Here is a 17481-nt window from a genome sequence, read left to right as displayed (position 1 = left end):
AATGCGCGGGGCCGGGAGGCGGGAAACTGTGCCCCAACCCCTTGCCTCTCTGGGCCCCTTCCCCTTCACGCCCATGAAGCACCCTGAGAGTGGAGATACGCGAAGGGGGCAGTGTTTTCCACACAGGCAGGTGGCCAAGAACGCTACTTCGAGTCTCCGGGACAAGCGACCTGAACACACCTCACGCGGCGCCCCGCCCTCCCGCAGCCCGCGCTCGACTCCTTCTGCCGGCCCACCGCCACCACGCATGCTCCTCCCTCCCGACCGCGCGAGGTCGGGGGCGGGACCTTGACGCGCCTGCGCAGTTCTCGCCCGGCTTCCGGGCGGTTCCGGCGCGATGATCCAGAGGGCCAGTGTCACTAAGTAGCGGCGGCGGCCTAGGGGCGTGCGGGCCCAGCGGTCCGGCCCAAGGGCTCGGGTCCCGGGGTCTCTGGGAGCGGCCGGAGGGTGCGGAGAGAACCAAGGATCGTCGCCCGCCGCCGCCACCAGGCATGTCGGCCGAGGCCTCGGGCCCCGCAGCGGCGGAGGCCCAGTCCCTGGAAGTTCCTAAGCCCTCGGGTCTCGAGCCTGGCTCCGCCGCCTACGGTCTCAAGCCCCTGACCCCGAACAGCAAGTATGTGAAACTAAACGTGGGCGGCTCGCTGCACTACACCACGCTGCGCACCCTCACGGGACAGGACACCATGCTCAAGGCCATGTTCAGCGGCCGCGCGGAGGTGCTCACTGACGCCGGAGGTATGCGAGCCGCCCTTGCTTACTGTCCTGCCTCCTCCAGATCCCCGTCTCCCTTTTCTCCCAGTCTTTCTTCGCCCAGTCTTCTCACGCCCCTTCTCTCTTGCCGTCCAGTCAACTCATTCTCACTTCTTCCATCGCCTACATCCCATGGCACCTCCCTTTTCTCATTCTTCATCCCCTTCCTCCCTCGGTCTTTACACCCAGCAGTAGTAACCAGCAAATTCTCAACATGTTAGGACCAAATTTTCATTGCTGCTCCCCACGGACGCTTCCACTCTTTCCTCCTCAGCTCAAAAGACTCGGGAAGCAGCCCTGGTGCCAACAGCACCCTTCCAGGCAACCTTCATCAGTTTCTTCTACCTCAGCACTGCCAGCAACCATCCCCGAGAGTTGGAGGACCTAACACAGGTCCCTACACTCTAGAAATCTATCTGTAAATAACAGACTGTCAGAGGAGAGGGCTGCTTTGGGTTTGCCAGGGACGCCAGAGTGGAGAGTGGACAGTTCTCTCTGGCAGGCGAACCTTACCTTCTCAAAGTGTGTCGCAGTCAGGTTCGGGCTCCATATGCTCAAGGGGAACCTTAAAAGTCCAGGGAGGGGGATTCAGAAGAGGTTAACAAGGATTGTGAGAGCAGGAAAATTGAAAGTGGGGAGGCAGAGCTCAGTCTTCAAATATCTGCAGGTGAAGAGTTTATTGTTCAATGAATATTGGCAAAATGCCAGTTAGTGTGGGAGATAGTTTGGTAAATGAATCTGATTAAGATGAGCCTTGTGGAGTTTTCTTTTTTGTGGGGGTAGGGAGAGACAATAAGCAAGTAAACATACCAAAACGAAGACAGAAACATGTAATTCCAGATGGCAGTGAGGTCTATGAAGAATACAAAGGTTAAAATGGTAGTGGAGAGTGGGGTAGCATTCTTTTTTTTTTTTTTTGTCTTTTCAGGGCCGCACCTGTGGCATATGGAGGTTCCCAGGCTCGGGGTCCAGTCAGAGCTATAACTGCCTGCTGGCACCACAGCCTCAGCAACGCAGGATCCAAACCAAGTCTTTGACCTACACCACAGCTCACAGCAACACCAGATCCTTAACCCACTGATCGAGGCCAGGGATCAAACTCCAGTCCTCATGGATACTAGTCTGGTTCGTTAACTACTGAGCCACGACGGGAACTCCCCCCCCCCCCCAGCTTTTTTTTTTTTTTTTTGGTCTTTATAGAGCTGCAGGTGCAGCATATGGAAGTTCCAGGTTGGGTCGAATTGAAGCCGTAGTTGCTGGCCACAGCCACAGCCACAGCCATAGCACTGCAGGATCTGAGCCATGTCTGCAACCTACACCACAGCTTAGGGCAACACTGGATCCTTGACCCACTGAGTGAGGCCAGGGATCAAACCCAAGTCCTCATGCATACCAGCTGGGTTGTTACCACTGAGCCACAATGGGAACTCCCTGGGGTAGCATTCTAATTCAATAGGATGATCAGAAGTAACACAAGGTAGAGGTTTATTGATACGGTAATCCGGAGGAACTTTCTCTTGGTAAGAACCTTTCAGGTATAGAACAGATGTGGGAGGGAATTACTTCTGTGTGTCTGGATGTGTTAAAAAGGGGCCTGTGGGAGATCTCACTGGAGATGTTTTAAAGGCATTTTATTGGAGTTCCCGTCGTGGCGCAGTGGTTAACGAATCCGACTAGGAACCATGAGGTTGCGGGTTGCCCTTGCTCAGTGGGTTAAGGATCCGGCGTTGCTGTGAGCTGTGGTGTAGGTCGCAGATGCGGCTCGGATCCCGCGTTGCTGTGGCTCTGGCGTAGGCTGGCCCTACAGCTCCGATTCGACCTCTAGCCTGGGAACTTCCATATGCCTCGGGAGCGGCCCAAAGAAATACCAAAAAAAAAAAAGACAAAAAAAAATAAAGCCATTTTCTTGGCTATGGCAGAGGCTTGTGACAGATATTTAGATTTTGTAGCTTTGGAGTCCTTTTTTCTTTTCTTTTCTTTTTTTTTTTTGTCTTTTTGCTATTTCTTGGGCTGCTCCCATGGCATATGAGGTTCCCAGGATAGGGGTCGAATCGGAGCTGTAGCCACCAGCCTACGCCAGAGCCACAGCAACGCGGGATCCGAGCCGCATCTTCGACCTACACCACAGCTCACGGCAACGCTGGATCCTTAACCCACTGAGCAAGGGCCGGGACCGAACCCGCAACCTCATGGTTCCTAGTCGGATTTGTTAACCACTGTGCCACGACGGGAACTCCTGGAGTCCTTTTTTCATAAAAATGTAGTAACTCCAGGGCCTTCAGCAAAGCCATCCTTCCTTCTGCCTCTCCCCTCCTCACCAGGTTGGGTGCTGATCGACCGGAGCGGCCGCCACTTTGGTACAATCCTCAACTACCTGCGGGACGGGTCCGTGCCACTGCCTGAGAGTACCAGAGAACTGGGGGAGCTACTGGGTGAAGCACGCTACTACCTGGTACAGGGACTGATTGAGGACTGCCAGCTGGCACTGCAGGTGAGGGTCCCTCCCCCACCTCCTGAGTCCCACCCTTATGCCCCCCTCCCTGGGAGAGCTGCCCCAGCAGTTAGCTCTTAAGACATCAAAGGAAAACAAGAGGAAATACGGGGTACTGCCTTGAGGAGTAGCCTCTGGCCTAGTCTGACTGGTCATGACCCCAGAGGATTTGGGAGTACTGACCTCTGCATTTCTACTGCCTCAGGCAGGGCCCTGTCATGCTAAGACTACTGCAGCATTTAAATGACTGCACTCTCTACGTCTTGCTTTTTCTACCCAGCTACTCTAGCTATTACACTCCTACCTGAATAATTATCCTTAAACACAATCCCAGTTTATTTTCTCCCTTGATTGGAAATTCCAAATAACATGCTTGTCCTACTGAGGAAAAAATAATCTACATTTAAATTGGAATAGAATGAACACCGTGATCTGGTCCTACCCTGGCAGGTGGCATTCCATCCCTTCCAGGGTTTTAAATACTTTTTTTTTCTAGCAGAGATTTTTTTTTTTGTCTTTTTGCCTTTTCTAGGGCCATTCCCGTGACATATGGAGGTTCCCAGGCTAGGGATGTAATCGGATGGAGCTACAGCTGCCAGCCTATGCCAGAGCCACAGCAACACCAGATCCGAGCTGCGTCTGCGACCTACACCACAGCTCACGGCAATGCCGGATCCTCAACCCACTGAGCAAGGCCAGGGATCGAACCCGCAACCTCATGGTTCCTAGTCGGTTTCCTTAACCACTGAACCATGACGGGAACTCCCTAGCAGTGAAATTTTTACAGAAGCAGCCACTCCTAACGAAACAGGATGGGGGGGAGTTCCCAGAGCCCTATCTTCTCTTCTGGGAATCTCTTAGGATTCTGAGGAGAAGAGCTTGGAAAGCAAGGCCAGGACTTAGGGGTTAAGGATCACCTCCACCACAGCTAACTGAGTGACCTTGATTGAGTCAGTTCCTACCTCTGGCATTCTGTTCTCATCTCCCAGAAGATAGGGAAGTAAGAAAAATATGTGCAGTGTAGTGAGTTTCACATAAAGCCTTTTATTCTGTTCTATTTTTACAATGTTAAAAGTGCCCTTTCTTTTATGATACAGTGTTAATAGGAGATTATGGGTTTCTTTTTTGACACCCTTTATATATTAAAAAGTGGCAACTGAACACTTTCTGTTATCTTGGAGAGTACTTACTGGTCCTTAAAATCCAAAGTATAGAATTCCTTTGGGCAATATCCAAGTTTTTCAAACTTTTGGACTACATCTCATAGAGAAAAATGCATTTTTTACTCAAAGATATAACTAAGAGTTTTAGAAAATGATACTTTTAGTGAAATACACTCTGATATATTGTTTTCTTTCTTTCTAATACCATTTCCACTGCACCATGACGGGAACTATACAAGAAATAGGGGAAAAGAAGAAAATTTTAAAAAAATCAAAGTAACTGGGACCCGTTAAACTTCCTTCATGACCTCTCATTGGGTTACCACTTTGCAGTTTGAAAAACGTTAAAGTAGGAATTCTCTTGTGACACAGGTTCAATCCCTGGCCCTACACTGCAGGCACAGCCCCCCCCCCCCCAAAAAAAAAGAAAGCAAGCAAAGATTTTGGAAGTTCATTCCTGCTCTGTAGCTTTACATTTATCTAATGTTATCTCACATCCACTGTGTGTTAGGATCAATTCTGTTATCTTTTTGTGCCCCTCTTTGCCATAAAAAGACACATGAGGGAAGCTGGGAGTGTATCCAAGGTCAAGGAGCCGGTAAGCAGCAAAGCTCAGAGTCAACCCCAGTTTATCAGACTCCCACATGCATTACTTTTTCTTCTGTGCTCCAGCTGCCTCTTTTCCAAGTTTCTCCAAGACTATCTCCATCCTCACCTCTCTCAGCTAGAATATGCTTGCTTATTTGGAGGGGGTTTTTTTTGTTTGTTTTTAAGATTGAGGTACAGAGGGGTTCCCATCCTGGCTCAGTGGTTAACAAACCCCAGCTAGCATCCATGAGGGGACTCGGGTCAAGGATCCGGAGTTGCCTTGAGCTGTGGTGTAGGTGGCAGACGCAGCTTGGATCCAGCATTGCTGTGGCTGTGGTGTAGGCTGGCAGCTGTAGCTCTGATTTGACCCCTAGCCTGGGAACTTCCCCATGCCACGGGTGTGGCCCTAAAATGACAAAAGACAAAAAAAAAAAAATTCAGGAACAGAGAATTGAGTTCATCATACTTCTCAGCGCGTGGCACTTAAACATCAGTAGTCTCTGCAGATCTTTTCTCTCTTGATTTTTTTCCTTCATTCCCGTCCCTGCCCACTTCCTTGTTCCGCATAGGTACCCCTCCGGTTCTAATGTTTTAATACATGTGCTTGGATTATGTTTGTACCCTTGAAAAACTAAATCATTGTTTTGTATACGTACACATTTAAAATTTCCATAAATGGCACTGAGCTATGGATTGTGTGTTCTGTTTCTTAATTCAGCACTTTTTCCAAGATCTGTTCATGCTGCTGTATGTACCTTTAGGTCTTTGCTTCCAGCTGCTGCACAGGAATCTATGGTGTGCATTCACCGTATTTTGTTTATATGTTCCCCTGAGTTGGAGTCCTAGATTGCCTCCTACTTCCTGCCCCCATAAACAGTGCCGCCATGAGCATCTTTGTTCGTGTGCCCTTGTGGGTTTTGGATCAGGGTTTCTTTTTTCTTTTTTTTTTTTTGGATCAGGGTTTCTTATGATTATAGCTGGTAGTGGAATTGCTGGCCCACAGGACACATATAAATGAATTTCATCAAGCATCATCACATTACTCTCCCAAATGACAGTAGCACCTTATACTCTTGCCGTGCAGTGCATAAGGAATCCTGTTTCTGCATATCCTTGACAACACATGGCATCATCCAGCATTCTAATTTTGCCAATCTGATCGATACAGAGTGATTGCGTTTTAATTTGCATACCTCTGATTACTAATTAGATTGAGCATCTTTTCATATACTCACTAGCTTTTTTGGTTTCCCCTTCTGTGAATTGCCAATTTATATTCTTTTCCAGATTTTCTACTGAGTTTCCTATCTTTTTCATATTGCTCTGCAGGAGATTTTTTTTTTTTTTTTTTTTCCAGGGCTGCACCCGAGGCATATGGAGGTTCCCAGGCTAGGGGTCCAATTGGAGCTACGGCTGATGGCCTGTGCCACAGCCACAGCCACAGCAACTCGGGATCCAAGCCGAGTCTGTGACCTACACCACAGCTCATGGCAACGCTGGATCCTTAACCCACTGAGTTAAGGCCAGGGATCGAATCCGCAACCTCATGGTTCCTAGTTAGATTTGTTTCCACTGTGCCACGATGGGCACGCCGTTGCAGGAGATTCTTATATATTTTAGTTTAGTTCCTAGGGAGAATTAAGCCTTATTACCCTAAGGCATGTAAACTTCTACTATACATCTGGAATGGTACTATTTATTCAGTATTCTCAAAAGAGTTGAGAAAACACTTAAATCATTTGCTGGGTTTTGATATTCAATGAGGAACCAGCTGAAAAAGTCTGTTTCAGATAATAGTTTCTAGTCAGTTTTAGATGTCGCCATTATTTTCTCTTAGAATGTCACCTGTCTTTGGGATCTGTTGTTGAATAAAGTATATTGATTTTTTTAAATGATAAATAACCACTTATTATTTTTAAAGCAGTATGTAAGTATTGTAGAAATTTAGAAAACACAGATAATCAAAAAAAATAAAAGCATCAAATATCCTTCCAGGTCTTTTCCTGTGTGTGTGTGTGTGTGTTTGCGTATGTTTACCAAAATATGATTATGCTTTATGTGCTGTATTGTAATCTGCTTTTTTTTTTTTGTTCGTTGATAACTGCCACCTTTCCATGTCAAAGAAATTTTATCTATCTACCATCAAGGGCATACGCAAATTTCTCCACTTCCAGAAATGCCTTTTACAGCTGGTTCATTTAAACCAGGACACAGTCTAGTAGATCCTTGCATTACGTCTGGTGTATACGTCTTTAGGCCTTTTCCAATCCAAAAAACAGTCCCTTTTTTCTCACACCGACTTGTTAAAGAAACCACCTGTTGTCCTACACAATGACCTACTTTCTAAATTTGCCTGATTTTGTTTGTTACCCTACCCTATCCTGAGTTTTCTGTAAACTAAATGGTAAATTTAAAGGCTTGATAGTAAACGTTTTGGTCAGAATACATTTTAAATAATGTTATATATTTCATATTGTGTTAGATCGACCCATAATATTAATATGACCCATCAGTAGAAATGCTCAGAATTGGTCCCTAGGAGTTTCTGTTGTGGCTCAGTGGTAACAACCCAGCTAGTATCCATGAGGACACAGGTTCGATCCCTGGCCCTCCCCAGTGGATGAAGGATCTGGCGTTGCCCTAAGATTCAGTGTAGGTCGCAGACACAGCTCAGATCCCACATTGCTGTAGCTTGCGGCGTGAGCCAGCAGCTGCAGCTCCAATTCAGCGCCTAGCCTGGGAACCTCCATATGCCTCAGGTGCAGCACACACACCCAAAAATGGCCCCTAGATTCAGGTGATGATGGTTTGATCCCTTCATTGTAGTTATGTTTCCTTATTGCCAACTATAAAGCCACTTAGGCGCTTTATGAATGGCAGTTACCTTTTAACCACACATCAATTGATAATTCTCACCTGAATTAATAATTTCACTAATTTGTAGGGTAATTATGTTATAATTTCTTCATTATTATGTGGGAATTTTTTATTTTTTATGGCCACACCTGCAGCATATGGAACTCTCTGGGCCGGGGATTAAATGTGAGCCATAGCTGTGATCTGTGCTGCAGCTGTGGCAATGCCGGATCCCTTAATCCACTATGCTTGGCCAGGGATTGAACTGTGCCTCCGCAGCAACCTGAGCCACTGCACCACAGCAGGAATGCCACGTGAGAAGTCATGCCTTTCACTGTCAACTGGAGAGATTCTTGATTTTAATAGAATCATGTTCCTCTCCCCCCCCCCCCCAGTGATATCTCCTCTTAGGATCTTAAGAATTTATTTTCTATTCTGTATTTTTAAAGTAGTTTCATCTTTGGTATATATGGGTCTTTTAATCTAAATGGAACTCACTGTTGTAGATGTGGATTATGGAGGGATTTATCTTGTGTCCTCCATAGCGTGAGCTATTTTTCTCAATGCCACCTGTTACACAGTCTTTGGTACCCAGCATCCAAGATGGCCACCAGCAATTCTTTTGCCGCTTCCTAATTCAGGCTCTTGTTCAGTCCACTCCCACGCCGAAGAGGGCTGACCTATGTAACCTGTAGGAGACTGCAGAAATGATAGTGTGTGATTTCTAAAGCCAGATCATAAAAGACCTGTTTCTGCCTCTCTTGGATCATTTCACTCTGGGGAAAGCCAGCTGCCATGTAAGGATACTCAGTCAGCCCTAGGGAGAAGTCCACCTGGAAGCCTCCTGCCAATGGCCAACACAGACTCCCAGCCACATGGGTGAACTGTCCTAGAAGTGGATCCTCTAGGCCCAGTCAAGTCTTCAGATAAGTACGGCCCTGGTCAACATCTGGACTCCAGCTTCGTGAGAGACCCTGGGTCAGGACCACGAACTAAGCCAATCTCACATTCCTGACTCAGAGAAGCTATGTGAGATAATAAATGTGTACTGTTGGTTTAAGCTGCTAAATTTGTAGTAATTTGTTACCCAGTAACAGATAACAGATTTCGGTATCTGGAGTGGGGTTCTACCATAACAAAAACCTAAAACGTGGGAGTGGTTTTAGACCTGGGAAGTGGGCACAAGCTGGAAAGACTTTGAGGACGCATTATTAAGAGCCTAAAGAGCTCTTCTTTTGTTTCGTTTTTTTCGTCTTTTGTTTCGTTTTTTTTTTTTTGTTTTGGCCACACTTGAGGCATGTGGGAGTTCCCAGGCCAGGGATCAAACCTGTGCCACAGCTGTGGCAATACCCGATCCTTAACCCACTGCGCTACACAGGAACTTCCCTAAAGAGCTTTAAAGAGTATTCATAGAAATCTGATAACCTTTGAGGAGGCTGCAGTGTGGAACACATTTATTGGAAAGTTCCAGAAAGGGAATCCTTGTTGTGTAGTGGCAGAAGTATCAACACTGTCTCCTACAGTACTGTAGAAAGTGGAGAACACACCTAATGAACTGAGTGATCTAGCTAAAGAAATTTCCAGCTGTACAGTAGAAAAAAAAAATGACGTATTGGGGCAATAAAAAAAGGAAAAAAAAATCTATTCCAGCAAAAAAAAAAAAGATTTCCAGACAGGATGTTGAAGATTGTAGTAAAACAGAAGAGGAGAAGGTCAACTAAAGGAAAAAAGAATTGAACAAAAAGGATCCAGGAATTTGGGGGCTTGCAAGTTTCCAGCCCTTCAGATAACAATTGATGATAAAATTAACAGATGGCTTGCTGGAGTTCCTGCTGTGGCGTGGCGGATTAAGGATCTGGTGTCTGTGCAGTGGTGCAGGTTTGATCCCTGGCCCAGTGCAGTGGGTTAAGGCTCCAGCATTGCCAGAGCTGTGGCGTAGGTTGCAGCTGCAGCTTGGATTTGGCCCCTGGCCCAGGAACTTTCATCTGCCAGAGGTGTAGCTGAGAAGGGAGAAAAATATTAACAAACGACCTCCAGGCAAAGATTACAAACGGTGCATTCTCTGTAAAACATGGTCTCAAGATGAAGCTGAGCACGTGATTGTAAAATCCTTTGTTAAGCCCTCAGAGTTATCCAAGAAGATGCCACAGAGAACCATCCAATGAAATAATACCACGTCTAAGAGGCTGAAGGCTGTTGTCAGGCAGCAGCCTCAGTATAAGCCCAACTTAGAGAGGCACTTGCCTCACAAAGATGTGTGGGTGTGGCTTTTGTCTAATGATCTGATACTCAGGACTCATGACACACCCATTAAGTTTTTTAAGAGACTTCTGTTGGCAGAAACACTGCCAGCTTAGACTGGAAGGGACAGAGAATGCAAGAGGAGAAGAAGCTTTTGGACCCTCAAAATTCTACAGGCAGAAAGCAAGCTAAAGAGGAGTTCCCATCGTGGCTCAGTGGTTAACGAATCTGGCTAGGAACCATGGGGTTGCAGGTTCGATCCCTGGCCTTGCTCAGTGGGTTAAGGATCCGGCGTTGCCGTGAGCTGTGGTGTAGGTTGTAGATGGGGCTCGGATCCTGTGTTGCTGTGGCTCTGGCGTAGGCTGGCAGCTACAGCTCCAATTTGATCCCTAGCCTGGGAACCTCCATATGCCCTGGGAGCGGCCCAAGTAATGACAAAAAAAAAAAAGAAAGAAAGAAAGAAAAGAAAGCTAAAGAAACTATGGAACTGCAAATATGGACTGTCTTTCATGGAGAAGGAAAGATGGCTCAGGTCTAGAGAATGATTCCTGGACAGGATTAGACATCAGCGAGCTCCCAACCTTTGTCCAACTGGATTATCGAATTTCTATGAAGGAACTTTGACTTCTCTGCTTCCTGCTGCCCCCCTTGACCCTTTGAACGAGAGTGGTTATCCCAATGCCTGGTCCACCAGTGCCTACTGAGAGTGTGGATGAGATAACAAGTCTCTTGAGTTCACAGGTCTTCAGATCCAGAGGAAATGTACTTAAGGAGCTGTAGTTAAGAACTACTCCCAAGGAGCAGCATCCCTACCTAGACCTGATTTAGATGACGAGATTCTGTACTTTAGTGCTGTAATGGGATGGGACTTTGGAGGATCTTGGGAGAAGGTGAGTGTGTTTTGCATATGCAAACAGTTTGAATCAATGGGAGCCAGAAAGTGGACTAGGGCACCAGCCTCCAAGGGAGTCCCCAGTTATCCCTGTTTCCTTGTGGTGTTCCCTCCCACACTGAATAGGGCTAGCAAAACTAGATCATAAAACACAATGAGAGTCCTCTTGTGGCTCAGAGGGTTAAGGATCCGGCATCGTCAGTGCTGTGGCTCAAGGAGCTGGATTCACTCCCTGGCTCAGGAACTTCCACATGCCACAGGGGTGGCCAAAAAAAGAAACAACAACGAAAACCAGTAAGGTCTCCATCTTGCTCTGTCTTGGATTATTTGCTCTGGAGAAGCCAGCTGCCATATTGTGAGGACACTCAAACAACCCTATGGAAAGGCCTCAGTGACAGGGATCAAATATTTCCTGCTAACAGCCAGCATGCATTTACCAGTCATATGAATAAGCTTTCTCAGAAACACATTCTCCAGACCCAGACGTGCCTTCAGATTACTGCAGCCTCAGCCGACTTGACACTAAGCTCATGAGAGACCCCGTGCTAAAAGCACTCAGCTAAGCCACTCCTGAACTCCTGACCCACAGAAACAGAAAATAAGTATTTGTCGTTGCTTTAAGCTGTTCAGTTTTGGGACAGTTTGTTACACAATAGTAACTTAAGACACACTTGCCCCACTGATGTGTGATGTTCTCTCTATAAATACCAGTTCTCTTGTGTACACTAGTATGTTTCCAAGTTCTCTAGTGTGTTTTTTGTTTTTGTTTGTTTGTTCCTGCACCAGAACTGCAGTGTTGTCATGATTATGGCTTTGTAAGATCTCTTCATATCTGGCAGAGTCAGTCTCTCTTGTTTGACTATTTTTAAAAATAGACCTGAGGAGTTCCTCTTGTGGCTTGGTGGGTTAAGAACCTGACATAGTGTCCATGAGGATGCAGGTTCAATCCCTGGCCTGGATCAGTGGGTTAAAGATCTGGCATTGCTGCAGGCTGTGGCGTAAGTTGCAGATGCAGCTAGGATCTAGTGTTGCTGTGGCTGAGGCATAGGCCTCAGCTGCAGCTCCAGTTGTTGACCCCTAGCCTGGGAACTTCCATATGCCGCAGGTGGGGCTGTAAAAAGAAAAAAAAAATTAACCTACGTAATGGTAGATTTATTCTTCCATATTAATTTTAGAAAGTCTTAGGAGTTTCCAAAAAAAAAAAAAATCTTTTGGAGTTTATATTAGGATTGCACATCTAGAGAGCAATGGCAATTGTGGCTCAGCAAAAACAAATCTGGCTAGCATCCATGAGGACACAGGTTCAATCCCTGGCCTTGCTCAGTGGGTTAAGGATCCAGCATTGCCGTGAGCTGTGGTGTAGGTTGCAGACACGGCTTGGATCCTGTGTTACTGTGGCTGTGGTGTAGGCCAGCGGCTGCAGCTCCAATCTGACCCCTAGCCTGGGAACCTCCATATATATGCTTCGGGTGTAGCCATTAAAAAAAAAAAAAAGACGAAAAAGAATTGCATATCTCGTATCTCGGTTAGGAGAGGCAAGAGGGGTTTTGGCGTGAAGATTCTAAAAGAAGAGGAAAGAAACCTAGGTATCTAGTTCTGATTCTCCCTCCAACCTCCCAGGCAGCCTGGTTCACTCGTTCAACCGATAACTTATTGCGCATCCACTGTATACTAGTTACTTATTCCCTGGGAAGAGATCATAGCAAATACGCCAAGAAAAAACAAGGAAACATGAGGAACTACATGCCATGAAGGCGAACTGATCATGTGAAAAGGAAGCAGTAGAGGAGGCTGCTTAGCCAGGGAGCTTAGGGAGGAGGACCAGCACCCTCCCAGGGATCCTGTTTGAGTTGGGATCTAAATGGCATGAGAGGGGCCAGCCATGCAAACAACTGAGTGCAGACCGTGCCAGGCAGTGGGAGCAGCAAAGGGCCCAGTGGGCACAAGCTGGATGTGTGAAGGGACAGGTGGGGCCGAAGCCCAGCAGGCAAGGGAGCCCGGTAGAGAGGAGACCAGCGTTGGCATCCCGCAGAGCCCTGTGGACCACTAAGGAGTCTGGACTTTTTCCCGAAGGCAACAAGCAGCTTTGGAAGTAGGGGAGTGAGTGCCCCTTGGTCGTGCTGTTAATCACCTTCCGCTTCTTCTCCAGCAAAAAAGGGAGAACGTGTCCCCGCTGTGCCTCATCCCCACGGTGACATCTCCCCGGGAGGAGCAGCAGCTCCTGGCCAGCACCTCCAAGGTGAGGCCCCTGAGCCCTGTCAGGGTGGAGGCTGGGGGCCTGTCCCTGCAGCCTGACCCCCCACCCTTCTCCATCCTCTTTCCCCCGACAGCCCGTGGTGAAGCTCCTGCACAACCGCAGTAACAACAAGTACTCCTACACCAGGTGACCGTGGGGGCAGGGAGGTGCAGTGGGTGGAATCCTGGCCTCAGCCCTGCTCCCGACCCAGGGGGAGGGTTACAACCACACAGAGGGACGAAAAGGTTCCTGCCCGGATGCAAACTCCAGCTCTGCCGCTTACCCACCGGGTACTTGGGACAGGTCATTTTGGTTTGCGTTTGCCGAGTTCCTTTTACTTCTTTTAATCCTTCTGAGCTTCGGCTTTATCATCAGTTAACTGGGGTCCAGGTAAGGATTAGATGACAATAACTCACATTTCCTAAGTGCTTAGTTTATACCAGGCATGAGATGAAGTATAGCTCTCCCTATATTTATTCACCAAACCCTCACGGTTGTCAGGAGATTTCGTGATCTCCATTTTACAGGTGAGCCAATTGAGGCACCAAGAAGTGAAGTAACTGGCTTCGTGTCACTCCATTAAAAAGTGGTGGAGCTAGGATGCCAGGTGAGGCAGCGTGGCTCCAGAGCCTGCATCAGTAGCCACTCTGCCGTGCCGGCCTTTGCTCAGCAAATGCTTCTGCTTCCTTTGTGAAGCCTGCTTAGCCGGGCCCCAGGGCTAGAGGAAGCTGCTGGGCCCCGAACTCGCAGGCAGGACTCGAGTGCTGGGTATCTGGGCCCCTGTGCTGGGAGGAGCAGAGGGAGGAGAGAAACCAGTTTTGCTGAGGCCTCCTGGCCCCCTGGTCCTCAGCACTTCAGACGACAACCTGCTTAAGAACATCGAGCTGTTTGACAAGCTGGCCCTGCGCTTCCACGGGCGGCTGCTTTTCCTCAAGGATGTTCTGGGGGACGAGATCTGCTGCTGGTCTTTCTACGGGCAGGGCCGCAAAATCGCCGAGGTGTGCTGCACCTCCATTGTCTATGCCACGGAGAAGAAGCAGACCAAGGTCAGAAGGGGTTAAGGGCCTGGCCAGGGAGGGCTGTGGAGGTGGGCAGGACCAGCACCCTGGACAGAGGCGGCTCAGCCAGTCAGGTGGCGGGGGACGTCCATCCCTGGGAGGCAGGAGCTGGGGTTCAGGTTCTGGGGTCTTAGCTCTGTCATCTTGGGCAAGTCATCTTACTTCTGTGGGTTTCTGCTTCTTAACCTGTGAAAGGAGGGTGTTGGATTAGAGTGGGATTCTTAGCGTAGGCCAGTTGGGTCTCAAGGCTAGCTTGAAGACCCAACTTCAAGCAGTTGTAGGAGTATGTATACGTGTTTCTGTCTAGAAGGACCATAGTCATTGTTAGAATCTCTGAACAGCCCATGGCCCGGAGCAGGCTCTTAAAACCTCAGGACCTTGGAACACACTGAGATGGTAGGCCCTGAGTCACTAACATAGCAGTCATTAGCAGATACTTCCTGAGCACTGCAAGAGGCTTGAAGTGAAGATGAATGAAGTGCTGAGGAGAGTACAGGCTCTTTGTCGTGACCTCTGGCTCCTGATGCTCTCATCATGACCTGGACATGAAGGATGTGCCCCAGATACACCAGAGATCGTGAAGTCTCTAAGCACCCAGAGCTATCTCACACCTCCCTACCTTGGCACCCACTATTCCCTCTTCTTGGAATTATTTTTTCCCATTCCGATCTGCCTAGTGAATTTGTGCTTAATCTTTAATAAGAACTAAGCCAGGCATCACTTTCTTTGGGACACCTTCGCTCATGAACTTTCGATCCAACATCCCAGACTAGGTTGGTTATATCCCCTTCTCAGCTAAACACAGTGTTGACTGTAATCTCCCGGGGATGGAGTTGGGGGTGTTTATTTCAGCAGCAAGGAGTTAGCTTCTTCCGGGGAGAGCTGTATCTTTCCTCCCCCCATCTCTCTAGCACTAGCCGGGCCTTTATCACACAGCAGAGGCTGGGAAACACTGAATGCATGAGTGAATGCATAACCCAGTTTCCAAGCAGCTTCCTCCATAATTGGAAAGACAGGAAGATGAACCAGTTATAAGAACATAGCTTAGGAGTTCCCGTCGTGGCGCAGCAGAAACGAATCCAACTAGGAACCGTGAGGTTGCAGGTTCTATCCCTGACCTTGCTCAGTGGGTTGAAGATCTGGTGTCACCGTGAGCTGTGATGTGTCATAGATGCAGCTCGAATCTGGCGTTGCTGTGGCTGTGCTGTAGGCCGGCAGCTGTAGCTCCGATTAGACCCTTAGCCTGGGAACCTCCATATGCCGAGGGTGTGGCCCTAAAAAGAAAAAGAGGAAGAAAAGAACGTAGCTTATTAAGAGTTTTGTTGTTTATATCCCTCCCAGCCTCGCCCGGGGGACCCTTGACCACGTCTTCACTTCATCCCTCTGTGCTCTTCCTTCACTTCGCCTCGTTGCATTGCCCTCCTTGCTGCTGATCTTCAAATATACTAAGTGCATTCCTGTCCCAGAGCTCTTAGCCTTGCTCTTGCTTGGACTGATTCTTCTCTAGTTCTCCACCTGGATCCTTCCCTCCCTTCCTTTGGCAGTTGGTTGAATGTCACCTTCTCGGGAGGCCTTCTCTGAGCTCCCTCTTTAAAGTTGTAACATTCCTGGCCGTGGCCATCCCCACCCCCTTTTCCTGCTATAATTTCCCCGTAACATTTTTCATCTTCTGACACTTTATACTTTGTCACGTGTATGTCTGGGTGCTCCCCCTAAAACACAAACTCCCTGCGGACGGGAACTTGGCCAGTTTTGTGCATTGCCATGTTCCCGTTGCCTGGAACCACACCTGGTCCAGTGCAGTCACTCAGGAAATATCTGTCAACTGAAAAAAAAAAAAAAAATAGGAGTTCCCGTTGTGGCGCAGTAGTTAACAAATCCGACTAGGAACCATGAGGTTGCGGGTTCAATCTCTGGCCTTGCTTAGTGGGTTAAAGCTCTGGTGTTGCCGTGAGCTGTGGTGTAGGTTCCACATGGGGCTTGGATCCCGAGTTGTTGTGGCTCTGGTGTAGACCAGCAGCTACAGCTCCATTTAGACCCCTAGCCTGGGAACCTCCATATGCTGTGGAAAGCAGCCCTAGAAAAGGCAAAAAGGCAAAAAAAGTAAAATGAAAGAGCCAAGAAACTTGGCAGCAAAGGAGAGAAAACAACCTTGCCTGACTTCGGAGCTGGACCTTGCAGTACAAGTATGACTTTGCTGAATAAAGAAGTCGCAGAGACAGTCCAGGCTAGAGGAAGCTGTGAGCGCAGAGGCCAGGAGGTGTGCCAGCCCAGGAGCCGCCTGCGGAGGGGAAGGCTGTGTTGCCAGGCCAGAGGGAGGGAGCTGGGGGTTGCTGGCCTTTTGCAGGTGGAATTCCCAGAGGCCCGCATCTTTGAAGAGACCCTCAACATCCTGATCTACGAGACTCCCCGGGGCCCAGACCCTGCCCTCCTGGAAGCCACCGGGGGTGCAGCTGGAGGTGGCGGGGCAAGCCGAGGGGAAGATGAGGAGAACCGAGAACACCGTGTCCGCAGGATCCACGTCCGGCGCCACATCACCCACGACGAGCGTCCTCACGGCCAACAGATTGTCTTCAAGGACTGAGCTTTGACCTGAGTTTTCCACCCCCGGCCACTGGGACCTGGTCCCTCTCCTCTCCCTTTTTCTCCCCTTCCCCGACCTTTGCCCCGGCTTTGCTGGCCAAGTCGTGGGTCTTCCTGCCATCCCTTCGTTGCATGGTACCGTTCACTTTGGCCCTCTCCCGTCCATTCCCATCTCATTGCTAACCAGAGGGTGCATTCCAGCCCTTCCCCTCAAAGGCCTTCAGAAGGCCTGCATTCAGCCCCTCATCCTCGTCCTGCTCTCTTCCCTCCCCAGCTGGTTTAAAAGGATTTAGAGTTCCCCGTCTCTTTTTTTAGTACCTCGTACTTGCCAAAGTGTCAAGCCAGCCCTTAGCCACCCCCACTGCGTTTGGAGCCGCCTCCTCACCGACGTGCAGGGTAGCGCACCTCCCTCCTCCCTCCCCACCATCCTCCCACCTCCTTAACTTTGTACAAGGCTGGCCTGGGCCTGCACCTGCTCAGCATCTTCTCGATCTGTTTCGTATTATTTATTTTAATTTTCTATTAAATTATTGGAATAAAGTTGAACTGAGCGTCTGGTGCTGGCTCCCAAGGAGAGGGCCAGGGAGACGGCTTGTCAGGGAGGTATCTGGTATCTCTCCTTG

At 48.5% G+C, this 17481-nt stretch overlaps 1 protein-coding gene across 1 annotated transcript; it reads left to right on the top strand.

Annotated features, from left to right (window-relative positions):
- Positions 1-296: 296 nt before the first annotated feature.
- Positions 297-17404, top strand: KCTD13 (potassium channel tetramerization domain containing 13). The gene is made up of 6 exons (XM_047780118.1): positions 297-735; positions 3072-3241; positions 13131-13220; positions 13312-13364; positions 14068-14263; positions 16623-17404. Exons 1-6 carry the CDS (start codon positions 492-494, stop codon positions 16857-16859), a joined length of 990 nt encoding a protein of 329 aa, XP_047636074.1. The 5' UTR covers positions 297-491; the 3' UTR covers positions 16860-17404.
- The last annotated feature ends 77 nt before the right edge of the window (positions 17405-17481 follow it).

This window comes from Phacochoerus africanus, chromosome 5 (genome assembly GCF_016906955.1).
Source record: "Phacochoerus africanus isolate WHEZ1 chromosome 5, ROS_Pafr_v1, whole genome shotgun sequence".
In the NCBI taxonomy this organism is placed as follows: domain Eukaryota; kingdom Metazoa; phylum Chordata; class Mammalia; order Artiodactyla; family Suidae; genus Phacochoerus; species Phacochoerus africanus.
Note: the sequence above shows the minus strand (reverse complement) of the source record. Positions and strands in the feature narration are given on the sequence as shown.

Coding starts and splice junctions, on each gene's coding strand:
- KCTD13 (XM_047780118.1), top strand. CDS start 492: ATGTCGGCCGAGGCCTCGGGCCCCGCAGCGGCGGAGGCCCAGTCCCTG. Junction 13,221..13,311: donor TCCTGGCCAGCACCTCCAAG/GTGAGGCCCCTG, acceptor TTCCCCCGACAG/CCCGTGGTGAAGCTCCTGCA. Junction 14,264..16,622: donor CGGAGAAGAAGCAGACCAAG/GTCAGAAGGGGT, acceptor GGCCTTTTGCAG/GTGGAATTCCCAGAGGCCCG.